The 17,899-nt window shown below is 48.5% G+C and overlaps 1 protein-coding gene across 2 annotated transcripts in view; it reads right to left on the reverse strand.

Moving 5' to 3' along the window:
* Positions 1-1,871: 1,871 nt before the first annotated feature.
* LOC144153995 (luciferin 4-monooxygenase-like) overlaps positions 1,872-17,899 on the reverse strand; it is a 43,670-nt gene continuing 27,642 nt past the window's right edge. For both annotated transcript variants that reach the window (XM_077685798.1, XM_077685797.1), the window contains exons 7-10: positions 17,088-17,363; positions 14,237-14,381; positions 5,074-5,331; positions 1,872-2,069 (exon numbers count right to left, since the gene is read on the reverse strand). In XM_077685798.1, coding sequence (XP_077541924.1) covers positions 1,942-2,069; positions 5,074-5,331; positions 14,237-14,381; positions 17,088-17,363 — 807 coding nt within the window. In that variant the 3' untranslated portion in view covers positions 1,872-1,941. The remainder of the gene's footprint in view (positions 2,070-5,073; positions 5,332-14,236; positions 14,382-17,087; positions 17,364-17,899) is intronic.

Consider the following 17,899-nt stretch of genomic DNA (forward strand, 5'->3'; position numbering starts at 1 on the left):
AACCCCGTCTACGGCCCCTGAGGGCGCCGAGGATCACTCCTCAAGAGCGCAGTCTGAAGCATCACCAGCTGCGGCCACGCTACAAGCTAGAGCGCCAGCTGCGTCGAAGCACCTTGTACCTCAACGTCGGTTCCAACCACCGAGGTACAGAAGGCCTCCGGATCGATACGGGGACAACGTGTAGCTGGTGTATGCTTGTGTGGAGACGGGTGCAGTGACAAAAATTGAATGCTGAATGTACTGTGTGCAGGCGCTTGAGTGTTTTTGCAGGCTTTTTTTCGTTCCTGTTTTTTGTTGGTGGTTGTACGTCATGCGTATATATGTATGCTGCATGGTTGAAACAACGGCTTAGAGTGAAGTGCGCATGCTATGTGTAGTTGTAAATATTGTAAATGTTCTGTATTTACATACTAATACTAAACCACTATAACTAACCTTTATCTTTTGAGGAGGGGAATATGTAGTGTTTCAGTTTCAGTTTCGGTTTATGTTGTCTTTATACGCTGTCAGTGGTTGCTTCGTCGTTCTTCTGCAGCTTCCACCGGTACACAACACCTTTATAGATCGCGAACTATGGATGGGCCGAATAGGTTTGAGGGGCTGGGAAAGTAGTTGGGTTAAAATTAGCTGACGATTATTACAACAATTAAGGCGGAGAAAAACAGCGCGACTGTCTGGCCCTTCGGTCATATTGCGATCTTGGATCTTCGCTCTCGTGCTAAGTACTGGCAGTAACGACTCAATGGTAGTGCAACATTTCGATTGTTACCCCAATGATGCGGTGAGGCTGCAAAATCGCGTCAGTGCTGCGAACACGATACAACGACTTAATATAAACTTGAATGGATGCGACGACTTAGTATAAACTTGAATGGACCCTTACGGCTCTGTCATGATTGCGACGTCTATCTCGCAATTTAAAATTTCCTGACCATTGACGGCTTCCGAGAGGTCATAACAGACAATTTATTACCGCACTGTGGTTCGTGGTCTTTGTTATGAATGGGCCAAGGACCACGCAGGCGGAGATGAACGCTGTTTAACACGTTGACGCTATATTTCACGAGGTGAAGAACAAGCACACGACGGGAGCATAAGATGCGATGGGGAAAGCACAACACAGTCTGTCGGTACACAATACACTCTGGCAGTTCGGGAGGTCTGAGGACAATGCCCGGTGCGATTAAGCTCACATTCCGTCGATGCGTTTCTGGCAGCTCAACAGCAGGAATGGCAGCGCCCGACAGCCGGAGCGGAGTGTCAGCAATTGGTGCACCAGTACTACGATGACGGTGCGTGGGCAGACGCGCTCTCGAGCCTTGACAACGGGTGACAACGGTCTTGTTCCAGGTGGCCCGTGGACCAGGCGTCCCACGGGGTTGTTTCCCACGAACCGCGCCCTGTTCCGCCGCTTGCCTTAGAGCCGTCGTCGTTCGACGATCCCGACACCGCGTGGCTGCTCCTCCTCGTCGTCGTTGCTGCCTATCCTGCTGGTTCAATGGCGCGGTCAACCGCTCGCGTGGCCATTCATCACAGTCTTATCTACGCCTAGTACACTGTGACTCCAGCACGCGAGATACCGTGCTAGCAGACGAAGACGCGTAGGTGTGCGAATCTACCGATCACCGATGGCAGTGCCGTCGGCGTGTTTATTAGACCCTCTCGTACAAAAGGAGATGCTCTCCGTTGCAGCGCAGACAGCTGACAGTCTCAGCGGGCTAACTCAATTCATGAAGCGTAGAGTTTCTCCTTCCCGATCTCGCTTAGTCCTGCAGTAAACGCGCATATCGCAGCGGTTCGTCCCCGTATGCAGAGGTTATGTGAAGAGGGAGGATAAAACTGGCATTCAGGAAGAACGGTTAGCGCTCTCACCGCCATGTGCAGAGATTTTATTTCCGCATCATACACCAGTAACACAGTGTCATCGCGAAGTAATTATTTTTAGTACACCTTTGAGTCCTTGTATAAGCGGGTGAGCTGGTGCTTGATGACCTTCCCGTTCGAGTTTCTAGGCAGGCGATCGAGGAATACCACCCCACCGTAAAGATGCTTGAAGGTTTCTGTTTCCTCTGCAACAAAAAAGAAAAGAAAAATGAAAGCAAACCGACACATTTGAAAAACGCTACCTTGTCACTTGGTATATACGGCCATTCGCTAAGCAATAAATTACGGTGTTTGCTGGTTGTTAAAATTGGTTGTAAAGATCTCTTTAGTTGGAATGAGTGCCTTCTTCCCAGGAGTGCCAATTGATTTTACAGAGAACACCTGAGAGGAAAATGCAGGAAACCGACCCGTTACCAAGCGAACATTGGTGTCGTCGCTGCTGGAAAATTGAAGGGCTTAGTGCTGGATAACCGAAGCAATTTTAGTTTACTGAAGTTTCCGTACGCCGTGTTCGTTGAAAGACGCGATGGAAGTACGGACTAACCGGCATTACGGTTCATCCGAATGCATTAGGTTAAAGGGAAACCGAGCTGGGGATCCGGCTTAATTTCGTACAAAAAGAAACTACGGTTTATACGGGTACGGTTTAACGAGATTCCAATCGCGAAGAGACGTACCCCCTGAGTGATCATTAGTCTCGTTCTAGAAAACAAATTTGTGTGTGCGACTGGGCTTTGCATCGAATAAAGTTTCACTGGAGCCGCTTGCTCAATGGCCGTGTTATCCAATGCTGTTTTATTGAGTGCGATTTCATCGCACGGTTTTTCACCGCCCTCTGTTTCATCCAGCCGTCTTTTCTCTAGCCCCTGGAGAATTGGAATGTAATGTCTCCCAAAATCTCTCCTGATTTTCCCATTTTTCAGTTGAATTGTCAGCATTTCCTCTTTCATATGAAGTATATGCGGTGACATACAAAGAAAAAAAGAGGCGCAGACTTTTTTCCTGTAGTTTTTTACTCATGCACCGAAAAACCGCAAGAAATTGTGATAATATTATCTTACACCTTGCAATCCAGGGAGGCTGAAAATACAAGAAATCACGCGTTCACGCTAAATATCTGCCGAAATCTTTTGGAGTAACAGGTTAACCCCCTGGTGTCTCATCGTTACAGGTTATTAAGAGTAGTGCTCACTCGTTGACTAGTCTGTAATGCTGTTTCGGAAGGATACTTGTGTTGGTTCATGTGCGACGGCGTTTTTATTTGCTGCAGCTGATTGTTTCTTTCCAGCGCTCTACAGAAGTAGGTACCCAATGTCAGCATTTTCATATATATTTATTTTTTCCTTTCTTCTATTATTCATCGCTTCGTTCACTCTTCATTTTCTTCACCATTCTTGTTATTAACGCTATCTCTTAAACATTTGCCATCAATTTATGACGTTTGTATTACTGTTACATTACTGTCACTTTCATCATAATTTTCCACAGCATAATTTTGATAAATTTAATTTACAGAATTTACTAAACGGGCTGGCCGGGATTATTGGGCCTTCCGCAGGAGAACAATCTGTAGAACCCATTGAGGTTGTCCGGCACCGGCTGTAGCAGTCGCTGACGGACGATAGGATGGAGAAATGTGAAACTTCCCAACCGCACGGGAGCCACAGCGGCGAGGAGAGCCAATATCTGTGTCCTATATAGTACTATAAGGCCCGAAAGAGTGCTGGTAGGTACTTCTGAGGACCATTGCTCACGTTAAAATACCATTCGAAGAAACCCAGTAGCTGGCCTTGACAAGTTTCTGTAAATGACTCAACAAATGTATTGGTAAAGAAAAAGACGAAAAGTTGCGATTGGGAAGCAGAAAAAGCATAAGTGACCTCGAGTTCCCTTGTCCCTTATTTGAACTGCGTGCCGACTTCTCGTGACCTTCTCAGTGCTTTAGATGTAAAGTGGTGCGTTTGAAGGAGAGAACGTTTTTCAAGCACGTGTTCCAACCGCGGGCTTTCTTTTCCTCACGTGATAAGCCTACACAGTTTCTTGGAGGTATGCAGATACCGATGAAACTACAGATATAATACGGTGTACTTACCCGCGGACTACACCGGTATTGCGAGCAGGTACGAGCCCCCTACCTTAATAAATGTAGTCTACAAATTCTGCTCATGCGCATGTCTACCCGCCCTTATTTTTACTTTGTGTAGATTCAGTACGTCGAGAAGTATAACGTTTGAGTTAGCGTTGCAAAAAAACCCACAATCGGAGCCTTATTCACACGGGTGGTTCTGCCATACAGTCCCCGCCCCTCCACCAACCTTTCTTTTAAATTTCTCCACTGTTAACGGCGTTTGCTTCCCCGCTGTTTCGATTCTGTGTTTAAAATGCAACAGGGCGGAGAAGACCACATCTGTTTGGATAAAACCAGCCGAGTGCAGCTGCGCCACTGGAGCCGACAGCGTGAGCTGGTGTAATTTTCTTTGTCTCTTGTTTTGCTGTTTTTCGCTTTATTTCAACGTCCGTGACGCCTTTGAACATGTTTCTTGTGTAAAAACCATTCCAATGATCATTTTGAAGTAAGAAAACACTGGTACTCTGGCTTATACACTCACGTTTTACTGGAAATATGACTAAGGTTTCCTTAGAGGTACGCAGTCTAGACATGTATGAGCTGTGCTTCCAGTGCTACTACGCTGTAAGTCTATTTCTCAGTCCAGCTTCCCCGCACTTCCTTCAAGTGACCATTGCATGCCGGCAACAAACCGAATTTGGCATATAAAAGCAATGTGTATATAACATCATTGCAAAATGTCATCTGCCGCAGTGCGTAATGCAGAATGTCATGTTTCCATTTCGTGATGCCATTACAAAAACATTTTGAGGGAAATCTTACGCTGGGCACCACCAGTCACCGAAATTGTATTGTGGGCTGCACGGAGTGGGCAGTTGGTCATTGTTCGGTTTGTGCTGCATTGTGACAAATCTGAGCTAGAGGATTATCATAGAGTGTAGTTTGGAAAAGTCGTGCCGATACACACGCAGTGGTCTTTCTAAAGGCAGCAATAAGGGTTGGAATGGTATACCATCCCACGGCAGTCGAAATGAAAGTAAAAGAATCACCTCAAAAACCCACCGCGGTTCACCAAAAAGTGCTTTTCGTACAGTAGTCCATTGCCGTTATACGTGGCTTACCCGCTATGAGACGCTTGATCTCAGCAGCGAGTTCAGCCGAAGGCGTGCAAGTTCTCTTCACGACCACGAAGGCAGCCGGAGCGTCCCCGTATTTGGTGTTGGGCACACCGACGACAGAGACATCCGCAACGCTGTCGTGCCGCTGCAGTAGAGACTCGAGCTCGCACGACGACACCTGTTGGTCCAGGCACTTGATCATGTCTTTTAGGCGGTCCACAAAGTAGACGCGGCCGTCTTCGTCATAGTACATGATGTCGCCTGCCGACGAAATCAGTGAACAGGCAGTGTTAAATGTAGCCAGTGCTAACGCAACAGCAAACACACGGCGATATATGCATATTCTAGAGTGTACATACAAATCCACACATTCTGATATTGTCTGCGCGCTTTACAATTGGACAACGTGACCGAACTTGCTTTGGGTGCATGGTATACTTTTTATTGTCCCAGAACCAATCGAATAGCAGATTAAGCCTCCTTCATTCAAGAACATTGTAGTCTGTTTAATGGTGCAACCTTGTCAGCCGGTCATCTAAGCCAGATATCTTTTGTAACCCGTGCACTGTTACATATATGAGCAGTTCCAAGGCAAGACACTGTACGGATGCGGAGGTCTAGTGCCTTGAAATTCTGCACCGGTTCAGATGAAGGTTGCCATTCGAACACCGCATCAGAGTTTCTATATCCCGCACTTTCAACAGCGAAGCCGCATAGCAAATGGCTATTTTTTCTGTCTGCAGTTAAAAATACCAAGAAAAGGCCGAGCTCATGTAAGCGCGTGCCTTGCGGCGACCGCACAACAGGTACAAAAACGAAGAAAATGTGGTTGATGCCTCCTTCATAGCAATCGGTAAAACAAGAAAGTGAAATCTGCCTATAGATGAGCATTTATTGTGCATGCATATGAACTTGCACGTCGCTATTTATATTACGTCGGTATAGCACCGTTACACGCATCAACGTTCGACACTGGATTGCACGCGCCGGAACATTGCGTAAATCTGACTGAAACCACAGCCCCTTAAAAACCATGTGAACGAAACGGAACCGAAACCGAAAGCAGTAGGTGGCGGAGGGTTCCTCAATTCACCCGGGTCCCGCGTACACGAAGACGCTGGCATCGAGGCGTCAACTGCCCAACTGTCAGCGCTCATTAGTGTCATGATGAACTACTTCTTGATTTGTCCTAGACGTCTAGGCGATGCCGCCCATAGCCTAGACGGCATCGGTTTGAAGAAAGTAGTAGGAAAGATATAAGGCGCGTTAGTAGACCAACTTGCGCTTGAATTCGTAGCGCCTTTTGATCACAGTCTGCAGGAGGGATTGTTGGACCTCACCAAACTTGCGGAATAAAAGGGAGGTCGATTGTAACGAATGTTCACACGGCCCGGAGTGTTCTGGAACGTTTCGATAGCGTTCAGGAAACTTTAGCAATGCTACAAATTGACCTGGCAAAGGCCTTTGATCAGGTTTCGCACGAACTTCTTTTAAACATGTTAAAACAAGTAAATGTAGGGTTGTTTATTCTTGATCGTGTGCGCGTGTCGTATACAGGGTGTACAACTAAACTGGTTGTCAACAAAACAATTGGCAAACTCATCCCAGTTCAACGGTCTGTACGCCAGGGTTGCCCGTTGTCCCCGTTGCGTTTTTGTGTCTACATTGAAGCCTTTTGTTTGAGTATTATTAAGAGTCAAATATTCAATGGTTTTCTACTAGAGTCATGCGAGGTGCGTGTTTTGGCGTATGCGGACGATATTGCTCTCTTTTGTATCGATAGGAGCAGCATAAGCGTTGGTGTAAACACGCTAAAGGCTTTCTGTAAGTACAGTGGCAGTGACGTAAACTGGCAGAAATGCTTGGTTTTTTGGCATGGCTACTGGGACACTACACCGAGTGTGTTTGAGTCCATCAGCTGGCAGAAGAGGCCAGCGAAGTATTTGGGAGTTCCGTGAGAAAATTATGTTGATAGTGATCCTTATTGGCACAGGCAGGCCTTATTGGCATAGGCAGGCTGTTGAACTGCGAGAAAATGCCGAGAAATGGAAAGGCACTGGCCTTTCAATGTTTGCCAGGGCCTCAGTGTGTAATGTATTTTTTATGAACAAAGTCTGGTACGTTCTTCAGGTACTTCACTGTTCGCGTAAGAACGTACAGGTTCTGCATCGTGTGTTTGCAGTGTTTATATGGGGGTCCGCGTGCGAACAAACGAGTCGCAGGGACTTGTTTCGGCGGGTGCGCGTCGGGTGTTTTTCTCGGATTTCTTTTTTGCGACAAGTTGTCAATCGGTTTTCGTTTCTGCGTGACGTGAATGATGCTTTCTTGCGCACTGTGTGTCAGATGAGGATAGCTAGGGCGCTACCTGATTTTGTTGTTTATTCTGCGTTTTTTACTTTTGGTGCACCCAGAGGATATTTTCGTGAGGTGGTACTGGCAACAAACTTTTTACGGGCCTGCTTCACCGGGCCCGCTTACGCCATCGCGACATCGATGCCAAACGGTCCAAAGAGTACTTTTCTGAGTCTGTTCGTCTGATTATTGAAGTGTGGAGGGCTCAGCCCGAGCCTCCGGTATCGTTGCCGTGTTTTAAACATTAACAAACATGAAACAATGCTAGCCATTAATCTGTTATTCAAGTGCTGGCTAGCGTTTTTAAGAATGTAGTGTTTTGTTTGTGGTGTGTCAGAGTATGGCAATGAAGAAAAAAAAGAATTCGCAGCGCAGTGGGCAGAGCGCTGTGTACCTCCCGTTGCAGCGAGATAGTTCGTGGCTCGAATCCCGGCGCATGCAGCCACGTCAATGGAACTTTTTCTGGCGACGGTATTTCCGGGACGGATATGACGCCGGTCAGATCTTGGTGTACCCAGGCATAAAACATTTTCGTGTTAAAAAATGCCGAGCGCTCGTATGTGGGTGCGACCTCCCAGCGGCCCCAGCGGAAGTTAGTCAAGCTAAGCATACCCACTTAGCGAGATTGGCCAAAATTGGCCAGGAAAGTAAACTCGAGTGTTCGCCGTAACCATGGCAACGCTTTTGCTGTCGCGATCACACTGCTCACGTCACTCGCTAGTTTTGACTCCACCCACGAATAGGGCTGTGCGTTCGCCAATCGCATGGGCTATGAATTAGTATAGTAAACCATCTTAGAGGTGCGCCGGCTAAGTCGCAGGGATGGGTCGGCCGCGGGTTGTCTGCACGCTCGATGAGGCCGCCGCTCACCCTCAGGCTCATCGCGATAGGTCCCGAGAGCGGAAGGAAGTACAGAGAGCCAGAACGGACCACGTGGCCGCAGAAAATTCTGCGCAGAGACGTTGGTGGGCCCAGAACAATGAATCCGTTCAACGCAAACGGGCCAGGGTGCGTAAGCTGTACCGGCAACGTCGACCCGATACCGCTCGTCAGCAGCAGGAACGTTCGTCTTAACGGGAGCTGGGTTCAACCGTGAGTTCCTGTCAGTCGAGTTTGGACACTCGTGTAGACTGTGGGATAGGTTGTGGTTTGACTCCAGTAAATCGGCTGAAATCGTGGACTTAAACCGTCGTGATGGTGGTGAAGGTTGCGTTGCGTAAAGCATCGCTACCTTCAAGTCTTTCGCGTTAGTGTGGGCTTCCTTGCATATTTTTTGAGCGAGCGCTCGTACTGCTTCAAAAGAAATATTTCTAGGAGTGTCCTTAATTAGCCTCGCTGGGGCACACAGGCTTTTTATTTTAATCACATCGGCGTCACATTAGTGAACCTGTATTATGTCTACTACAGGACGAAGGCTTGCCCTATTTGCTTTCAACCACTTCTATTCTGTTCTGGATGAATTATTTTTTCTCCTGAATATGCTTATCTCATTTACCTATAAAGCTGTAGGCCTCCCCCTCCTTCTACCTAGTTTCTGGGCAGCTATACGGTTGATGGTGGGAATTGACCTTCAACACAACGGTAGCAATCCTCTTACTCGGGTCGCCAACCTGTATTCGCAGTGCTTACCCGTCCACATTGCACTTAAGTTAACGCTAAGTACAATGTCTACCACCGGAAATTGTTCCCTAATTCACGACGCCCGGGTCCTATTTGTGTTACCCTGTCCTGACCCCGAAATATTCTTTAGGCAATAATAAAGTGGGTGCGCAGAAGAATGTTGCGCCATGGTACAGCTCTACGGTGGTGTTCTCGGCTTTGAAGGAGCTTGGCAGGATATGTAAAAAGGTAGGCAAAAAATTGTCAGGACTGAGTACTTGAAGAAGATTTAATAACGAGTGTTTGCACAATTCGTTTCACGGGACACGTGTTTGTGTACTCCTTGCCTTTTTCGTGCCACCACGTGCACATTCGCCACATTGAAGGTGTGTAAATGTTCGGATCCAGAATAACCAAAAGTCGCTTCAAAGCAATCCGTATTCGGAGATTGTTCGGTACCGTAGGGCACTGTTCCAAGCCGGGTGCAGGCCAGTGTTGCATGACGCGTGCAATTTGTCGCGTCGCAGGTTTTAACGGACACGGGCAGGGATACAGGACTTCTACATAAAAAGGAGGCAGAATGGAGTTCTGTCAGCCATTTGTTGGTGTCACTACGTGAGAAAGAATTTGCTGTCCCAGGGGATCAAATTTGATTGTTGTTTTTCTTGATTTATTGAAGTTAAAACTGATTACTTTGAGACTTCGGTAATCACCACACATCTGCTCTTCTAGAGCGAAGCGTTTAGCAAGAATTGGTTGATATAGCCTGCTGCCTTTTTGCATTACTTATACCTGGAGGGCACGAGGAGGAAGACAACGGCAAAATGGAAAAAATAAGTTCTCATGGCTGGCGTGCGGCATCCCGGTGCTTCGTTTTATGCTGTTATCTTGAATATTTCCACGACTGTAAGGTTGATTCCTCTCTCAGCGGAATCCTATTAGTGGTTTTGATAATGCACTTAAAGAAGAAGAAGAAGGTTTCGGGCAGCCCGGGGGCTGAGGCAGGACGACAAGAAAGAAGAAGTCGAAGCTGATTTTGACTGGCTTGTTGTCGGGCACAAGTTCACCTTTTAAAATAAACGCACTCTTTTCACCTGGTACAACCCTCCACGTGTGAGTTTACCGCTACATAGGTGGTGGAGTGTGCTGGGTGCATGATACCAAAATCATCAATGCCGGTTCCCGTCGAAGTGTCGCCCGTTCACGAGCGGACCAGCCGTCGCCTACTCGGACTGCCGGCGGAGTGCGGCCTCCTACGTGATCGGCCAACCAAGATGACAGGAAGCAACACCGGCACTGTGAACGCGAACCTGACTGACGCCCCTATCCAGTACGTAGTGCAACAGCCGCGTACACCACAAGTCTTCTACCGCGAGCCTCACGAAGGCGTGGAAGACTGGTTGGACCACTTCGAACGAGTCGCGACGTTCAACGGCTGGGACAATGACCGTAAACGCCGACACGTGTACTAATTTTTCAGGAAGGTGCGCGAACGTGGTTCGAGAACCATGGATCCACATTTTCGTTGTGGGAGGAGTTTCGTCAGCGGTCACTAGCGACTTTCACTAGCAGCGACCACAAGGAAAAGGCTGAAGCTGCCCTTCAAGCAAGAAATCAGCGCCAGAACGAGAGCGTCACCATGTAAGCCGCGGATATGACCCGTTTTTTTGTGCGCGCAGATCCTGCAATGACAGAAGACAGGAAGGTCCGGCACATCATGCGCGGCGTAAAGCAAGAAATCTTCGCCGGGCTGATACGGAGTCCCCCGAGAACGGTTGCAGAATTCGTCGGTGACGCTCCAACAATTGAAAGGGGACTTCACCAAATGTCCCGGCAGTACAACCGCGAGCAAGTCGTCTTGTACTGCGTAACCGAACAGGCACGCCCTGGGCTCCGCGAGCTCGTAAGGCAAATTGTCCGCGAGGAGCTCCAGAAACTGCAGCAGGAACCTGTGTCACAGGCTTCGGTGTCCATTGTGGAAATCGTGAGGGAGGAGGTAAGGCAAGCTGTGCGGGCACCGAAACGAATTGACGTGTCGCGGCAGAGTGAACCACGAGCCTCGTACGCCGCAGCCGTGCAGCAAGTCGCTTACTGCACCCCTCCAACAGTCGCCACCATCGCACCGCAAGCTACCCTGGGGGTGATACAGCGCAGCGCTCCCTACCTGAAGCAAACAGGCCGTCGGAAGAGTGACCTGTGGCGCACCCCTGACCACAGGCACCTCTGCTTCCATTGCGGAGAGAAAGGCGCACGTCTACTGTACCTGCCATCGTCGCCGAGCTGGTATGTGAGGATTCGCGCCCGATGCGCCACCTCCGCGAAACGGACAGCGACCGCCGGAGATCGCGGACTACGTCGCCGAACGCCGGAACACGTTTCCTCCTGACTGCATCGCCGAACACCAGAACACGTTTCCGCCACAACGCGTTCAGTCCCGGTCGTGGTCCCCTGGCCGAAGTAGGACCTCTAGCCCACACTGCCGACCTGCCCACACTGCCCACACTCCGGAAGCCCTGAACGCTGGGGAAACTGAAACCAGCGACCTCCGGAGGTGCGGCCGCTGGCGTCAATGACCGCCAAGATCCTCCACTGCAAGAACGACGACAAGAAGACGACGAACAGCCGAAACCTAAATGCAAACATAAACCTATTACCTGTGATATACTCGTGGATATCGACGGGCGTGCGACGACAGCTTTGGCTGATACTGGTGCGGTCTATTAGGTCATAAGCGAAATTCTGTTGTCTGCGCTAAAGAAAGTGGTCTGGACCCCCTGGACTGGCCTCCAAGTTCGTACAGCTGGGAACCACCTAAGGTGCACTTCGCGGATAAAAATACGCGGCTTCACATACGTTACCAGCTTCATTGTGCTCCCGGAGTACTCGCGACATTTAATTCTTGGCAGGGATTTTCTGCGAACAAACGGGGCTGTTATTGGTCTGCCAAAACCCAGAATTATCTTCCCTGCAAAAAGAGCCATAGCGAGCCACATTGAAGACAAGCGCGACGGGGAAATACGCATTGTTGACGATGATGTCACTCTACCCGCCCGTGCTAGCTTGTTTGTTAACGTTAAAGCGACGCATGCGAGGACTGTGAAGGCATCACCGAAGCCAACGTTCGGTTGTTTCTGGAAAAAGGCATATGTGTTGCAAGAGGATTCGGAAGCCTGCAGAATGAATTTTTCCAATGAGCGTCGAGATGTTGCGAAAGTACCACTTTCGCGTTCATCGAGGAAGTCGCCGATGTCAGGCATGTGGGCGCGCCTAACACAGCATCAATTGGTACACTCACAGCCGACCTAGGGATACCTGTGCAAATTAACCAAGGAAGTTCGACAGCTCAAGTGGAAGGTTTAGAACATCTGGTACAGTACTTCTCCAACTGCTTCGCCACGTCCTCCAAGGTGCGCCAGACTCCCATCACGAAGCATCGCATCGTGGCCGATGAATCTGTCAGACCTGTGCACCAGCAGCCCTACAGGGTGTCGCCCAAAGAGAGGGAGGCCATCAAGAGCCAGGTCCACGATGCTCCACGACGACGTTATTCAACCGTCTAAAAGTGCGTGGGCCTCACCTGTAGTGCTTGTGAGGAAAAAGGACAACACGCTGCGCTTCTGCGTCGACTACCGAAAATTGAACAGTGTCCCTAAACTCTACGTTTACCCGTTTCCGCGAAAAGGCGATACGTTGGACCGTTTACGCGACGTTAAGTTCCTCTCGTCCCTGGACCTACAATCTCGCTATTGGCAAATCAAAGTTGTTGAGAGCGACCGTGAGAAAACAGCTTTCGTAACTACCGACGGCCTTGGTCGAAGCGGACTTTGACTGGCTTGCTGCGGGGAACAAGTTCGCCTTTTAGAATAAGCGCACTCTTTTCACTTGGTACAACCCTCAACATGTGAGTTCACCGTTACAATATGAATCCACGAGACAATGTACCTGCGTGTTTACACAAAAACATTTACGACCATTCCGCCCTGCGAAGGTAGTTCGCCGGCGAATATATGAATTCTGGTTATTCGGAGATGCGTTAGCATTGTAGCGAGGAGGGAACACGCTGAGGACGATAGAAACGTCGTCGCAAGAAGCTGTACAGTTTTTACTGAAAGAAAAAATGTCACTTAAAATCCGCGACATCATGTTCTACTCCATCATATTTTACTTCGGCTGACTGGGTCGGAATATTTCTTTCAGTACCTAGAATGAATTCGATAACAAACAGCGCGAAGAAGAACAAAGTTTAGGTCGGAAAAATTATTACAAATTTTCGGACTCTTGTTTTCTGCTACCTAATAGTGACGAACTGAATACTGCAAATTAAAACATATTTTCTACGTTTGCATGATTTGGTACCAATATTGAGCTGCTTCTGTAACTTTTCGCAGAGCACAATTTACGTTCACGTATACCAATATAATTGCATTTTTTTTTGTTGCTGGGCCTTCAAGTGATTTTGTTAACTGCACACAAATGGCTGCCCAATATTCCGACAACTAGGCTAACAAAAGAACAGACTTGTGCACACAATTTCGTTGCGGAGACGTCTGGACGCCCAAAAAAGGAGAAAAAATGTAATGGTTACAAAATTTAAAAATAAATACCCCAAGAACCAGACGCAAACAAAAAGCCAATTAAAGAAAACTTCAGGATGCGTTTGGATACTCGACCTCACCCTCTGATTGTGTTAATGACTTTTGTTTTTCTTTAGGACATTGCAAAATGGCTAGCCATTGTGTTGACCGCAGACGTCGAGTTCGCCTACAGCATATTGATGCGTTAGTTGACGGAAAATGGTATATCCGTTGTCGTTGTGCCCTCATCCTCACACATGAACGCTTGGGGGAGAACTGCCTCTTCCAGAGTGGGAAGTCCAGCACAGCGGCACAGCTCGGTGACGTTCGTGTGTCAAGGACACCAGTGATGATGGTGAGGAATCGCCATCCCCCTTTCTCACCGCGCCCTTACATACGTCACTGAAGAAAAGGGCGTGCAGGTAGCCTAATGTTTACTAGGTCAAACTGACTCACACCGACAGCGCTTCTTCTATCCATTTTAGACAAATAATTTAGTTTACTTGCCCACAAGATGCTATGCTGGCACATTGTAATTGCATGAATAGTCGCCGTTGTTGTTACCGCCTCTCTAACTTTCATCCTCGCGTGTCTGTTGTCTGCCGCAAGTCGTCACAAGCACACTGGTTAGAGGGGCTCACCCGATCGACACCAGCCCTCTGCGTCCATGAACTTCGCGTTGAGTTCGGGGTTCCTGTAGTAGCCCTTCATGACACTCGGTATTCGGAAGTACAGCTCGCCGTACTGCATTGGTCCCAGCTTCTCGCCAGTGTCCAAGTCGAGGAACTGCGGGATGGAAGTGGTCATTGAAGTCAAAGTATGGTGTGCAGGGATTCCGGCGCACAATACAGGTCCCCAGGCAGCCAAAATTAGTCAAAAACATTCATCCTACACCACGCCAATTAACCCAGAAGTAGCCTCGGTGTGTTAAGCGCGCAAAGTTAAAATATGGATCCACTTATCTGCAGTGCCGGCATGAAAGCTTCTGTTCCACACTCCTTTCGTGGTCGGTATTTCAAGCATAAAGCAATAATGTTGTTACTTGGCGGCAAGATAAATGATATGAACCATGAGTAAGTGTGATATGATCTTATTTGTACAATGTCGACCTTGATGTGAGGTGTACTCCAGGGTACTCAACCAGGGATCACATCCATGTCGTCAATCAAGTGATAGCAGAGTACACTAAACCTCTTTACATGACACTAATGGATTATGTGAAAGCGTTTGATTCCGCACTCACCGCAGCCGTGCTAGAAGCAATAAAACACCAGGGAAAAGAGGAAACTTACATAAGACTCCTATAAGACATTACGGAATGCACGGACAAGAAAACCCTCCACCAGCAAAGCGATAAATTTCCGATTCGGAAGGGAGTAAGACAGGCAGGTACGATCTCCCCAAGTCAATCTCGAGGGGATGTTTTCAAAGCTTGCATGGGAAAACATAGGATTGAGGACAAACGGGGTATTTGAGCCATTTGAGGATTGCGCGCGGCATAGTCTTGCTGACTGGGACTGCAGAACACATGCGACCAATTCCTGAGGAACTACAATCAGAAAGTACGGCCGTGGGACTAAAACTAAATATGAATAAATCTAAAATAATGAGGAATAAGCGTGCCAAAAGCGTCCTTGTCAGCTTAGCAAAGGAAACGCTAGAAGTAAAATATTATAACTAGCTCTTACAGATGGTTAGTGCTCACCCAAACCACGAGAGAGAAATCCGGCCCAGAAAAGGAATGGGCTGGGGGGCGCTCGGCAGACATTCCCATATAAGGAAAAGTAAACTACCTTTCTCACTGAAAATAAAAATATACAACAACTGCATACTGCTGGTGATGACATATGGAGCTGAAACTTGGCGCCTTACTCAACAAATAGACAGGAAACACACGTCGGCTCAACGGGTCATGGAATAAATAGCGTTAGGAATAACACTCAGGGACAGGAGAGGAGCTACCGGGATAAGAGAGCAAACAAGAGTAGAAGATATCATAGTTCAAATACAGAAAAATAAATGGACTTTGGCTGGCCATGTATTGAGATGAACCGACAAGCGGGGGAAAATTAGGGTAACAGAGTGGATACCAAGAGGCGGATCTAGAAGAGGAAGGCTATTAATCCGATGGAGGGATGACATATAGAGAAATTCCGGGGCAAACTGTGAACTCAAGCCGCGCGGGACAGGAGTGGTCGGAGGTCAATGCAGGCCTTCGTCCTGCAGTGAAACTGAGCAGGCTGATGATAATGATGATGATGGCCATGATGAATCTAAACTTCGGCTACGTGCCGCATACATCTTTGTGTTCGTCGGAGGTTGGGCCCACAGCCGTATGCTTTATGGCGTCTCCGTCCTCGTCTCGTATTGCCTTCTTCTGTGGCAACTTAGAGCACGTTAAGGAGGCTAGCTTTACTCATTTGCCAGTCTAGTAACCATGTCCGCCTAGCAGTGAAGTGCATACTTATCGAAATAATTATAAATTATGTGTTTTTCTTTCTGAAAGATGCCCGACTCCGGGTCGTTGTTTCCTTGAGTTCCTTGAGACATACTTGAAGAGCTGGGGAACCAAATTGGAAGGCAGAAGCCGAGAAACATCTATACCACGAACTGTGTGTTATTTTAACGACTGCACAGCCGCCGCCCCCGCGGTGCTGCGCGCTGCTTTTATATATCACACCTCCGAGTGGAGGGTGCGCATCTAGAAAGGGGGGAGAATCTGCTGGGGTAACCACGTTGCAGTGGCTGTTTTCACAGCGGAGCTGTTCTGCCGCTGGGGCCGGACGACAGTCTTTGCTGGTGTCATGCCACATTCTCTCTGCAGTAAGTTTCTCCACCGCGAGGAAAAGGAAAAAAAACTGTTCCGAGTTTGGCCAATCTCCTGATTGGGTATGCGCCATTAATATAAGAAACAACAGCAACAACAACGACTTAGCCACTGATGGCGGAAATGCATCGCAGGGGCGGGCTCCGCACCGCCTTTCCCGCCATGAACACCGCTGGAGTAGAACGCGCCCTCGCTCTGGAATCCCAGCGTCTTCGGCGAGCAGATTCGAGTTGCGGGGAAGGATTGGACAGCGATGGCGTGCTAAGCCTAACTGAGCCTGAAGAAAGCAGCTACACAGTAAACACTACGCCGTACACAGTACCCACAACCTACACACTAGATTTAGATGATTACCCCTTAGACGAAACACGGCGCTTCCCACTCCCATGAAACACAAGATACTTTATGTTTGGTGCTATTTGGGCTACTAGCCATTGAGCACAATCATGATCAACTGCTATTAGCATTTGGTGTGTGCAATGTACGCTGCCGCGTATACGAAGTTCTTGGTTTGTATACGCAACGTATTGGCGACGAGCCTGTTCCCGTATACGAGTTCGAGAGGAAAAGTCTGGCGCGTGCGTCGCCCTCACTGAACGTGCACCCAGCGCACATATTCGCCAGGTTGCTGTACTCCCTTGCTGTGCTATCGAGAAGGCAGTCACCTTGAGCTCCACCATGGGGGCGGGAAAACCGACGCCTCTGGGCGTCAGTTCTCCGTACGGAGGCGAGCAGAGGACGCCGCAGGATTCGGACATGGAGTAGTGATTGCGCATTGAGCACAGCCCCTCGAACGCAGCCCTGATGGTTTCGGCAAAGGCTGGCGTCAGGACGGTGCCGGCCACGTTGATCTTCTTCACAGACGGCAGCCTCGTCCCCGTCCGCATCATGTCCGCAATGTAGTAGTACAGACGTGTCGGGACACTGCCCAACGTTGTTATCTGGGGAGGAAAAAAGGTACGCACGATCATATATCTCTCTCATTGTTCTGGATTTTACGTAAGATGGGGTTTTCCAAAAAATTGCCACGTTTTTAACTCAGCTTCGGGGAATTTCCCATTCTCAGCTGAATTTGGTAAGCGATGCTCGCTAAATGTGGATGACCATGTGTTAGTCCTGTCTAGGCGGGCCGATAATACTAGAGAAAGCAAAATAAGGATTTATTAGAGAGTAACTCCAACTTTAAAAGGAGCTGGCTACCCAAAACTTTGCAGTAATTAAAAGATGCAATGGTTGCCGTATTGATTGATTGATTGTGAGGTATAACGCACCGACGCTACACAGTCGATTTGACACGCCGTAGTAAAGGGCTCCGGATTGATTTTAACCACCTCGGGGTCTTTAACGTGCGCCGAAATCTCGAACACAGGGGCGCCTTCGCTTTTCACCTCCATCAGAAAAGCGGCCGCCACGGCCGGAAATTGAACCCGCGTCCTTCGGCTCAGCAGCGCAACGCCTTAGCCACTGAGCCACCACG

This window comes from Haemaphysalis longicornis, unplaced genomic scaffold, assembly GCF_048455015.1.
Source record: "Haemaphysalis longicornis isolate Haplotype H1 unplaced genomic scaffold, Haemaphysalis longicornis Haplotype H1 scaffold_9, whole genome shotgun sequence".
NCBI classification, from domain to species: domain Eukaryota; kingdom Metazoa; phylum Arthropoda; class Arachnida; order Ixodida; family Ixodidae; genus Haemaphysalis; species Haemaphysalis longicornis.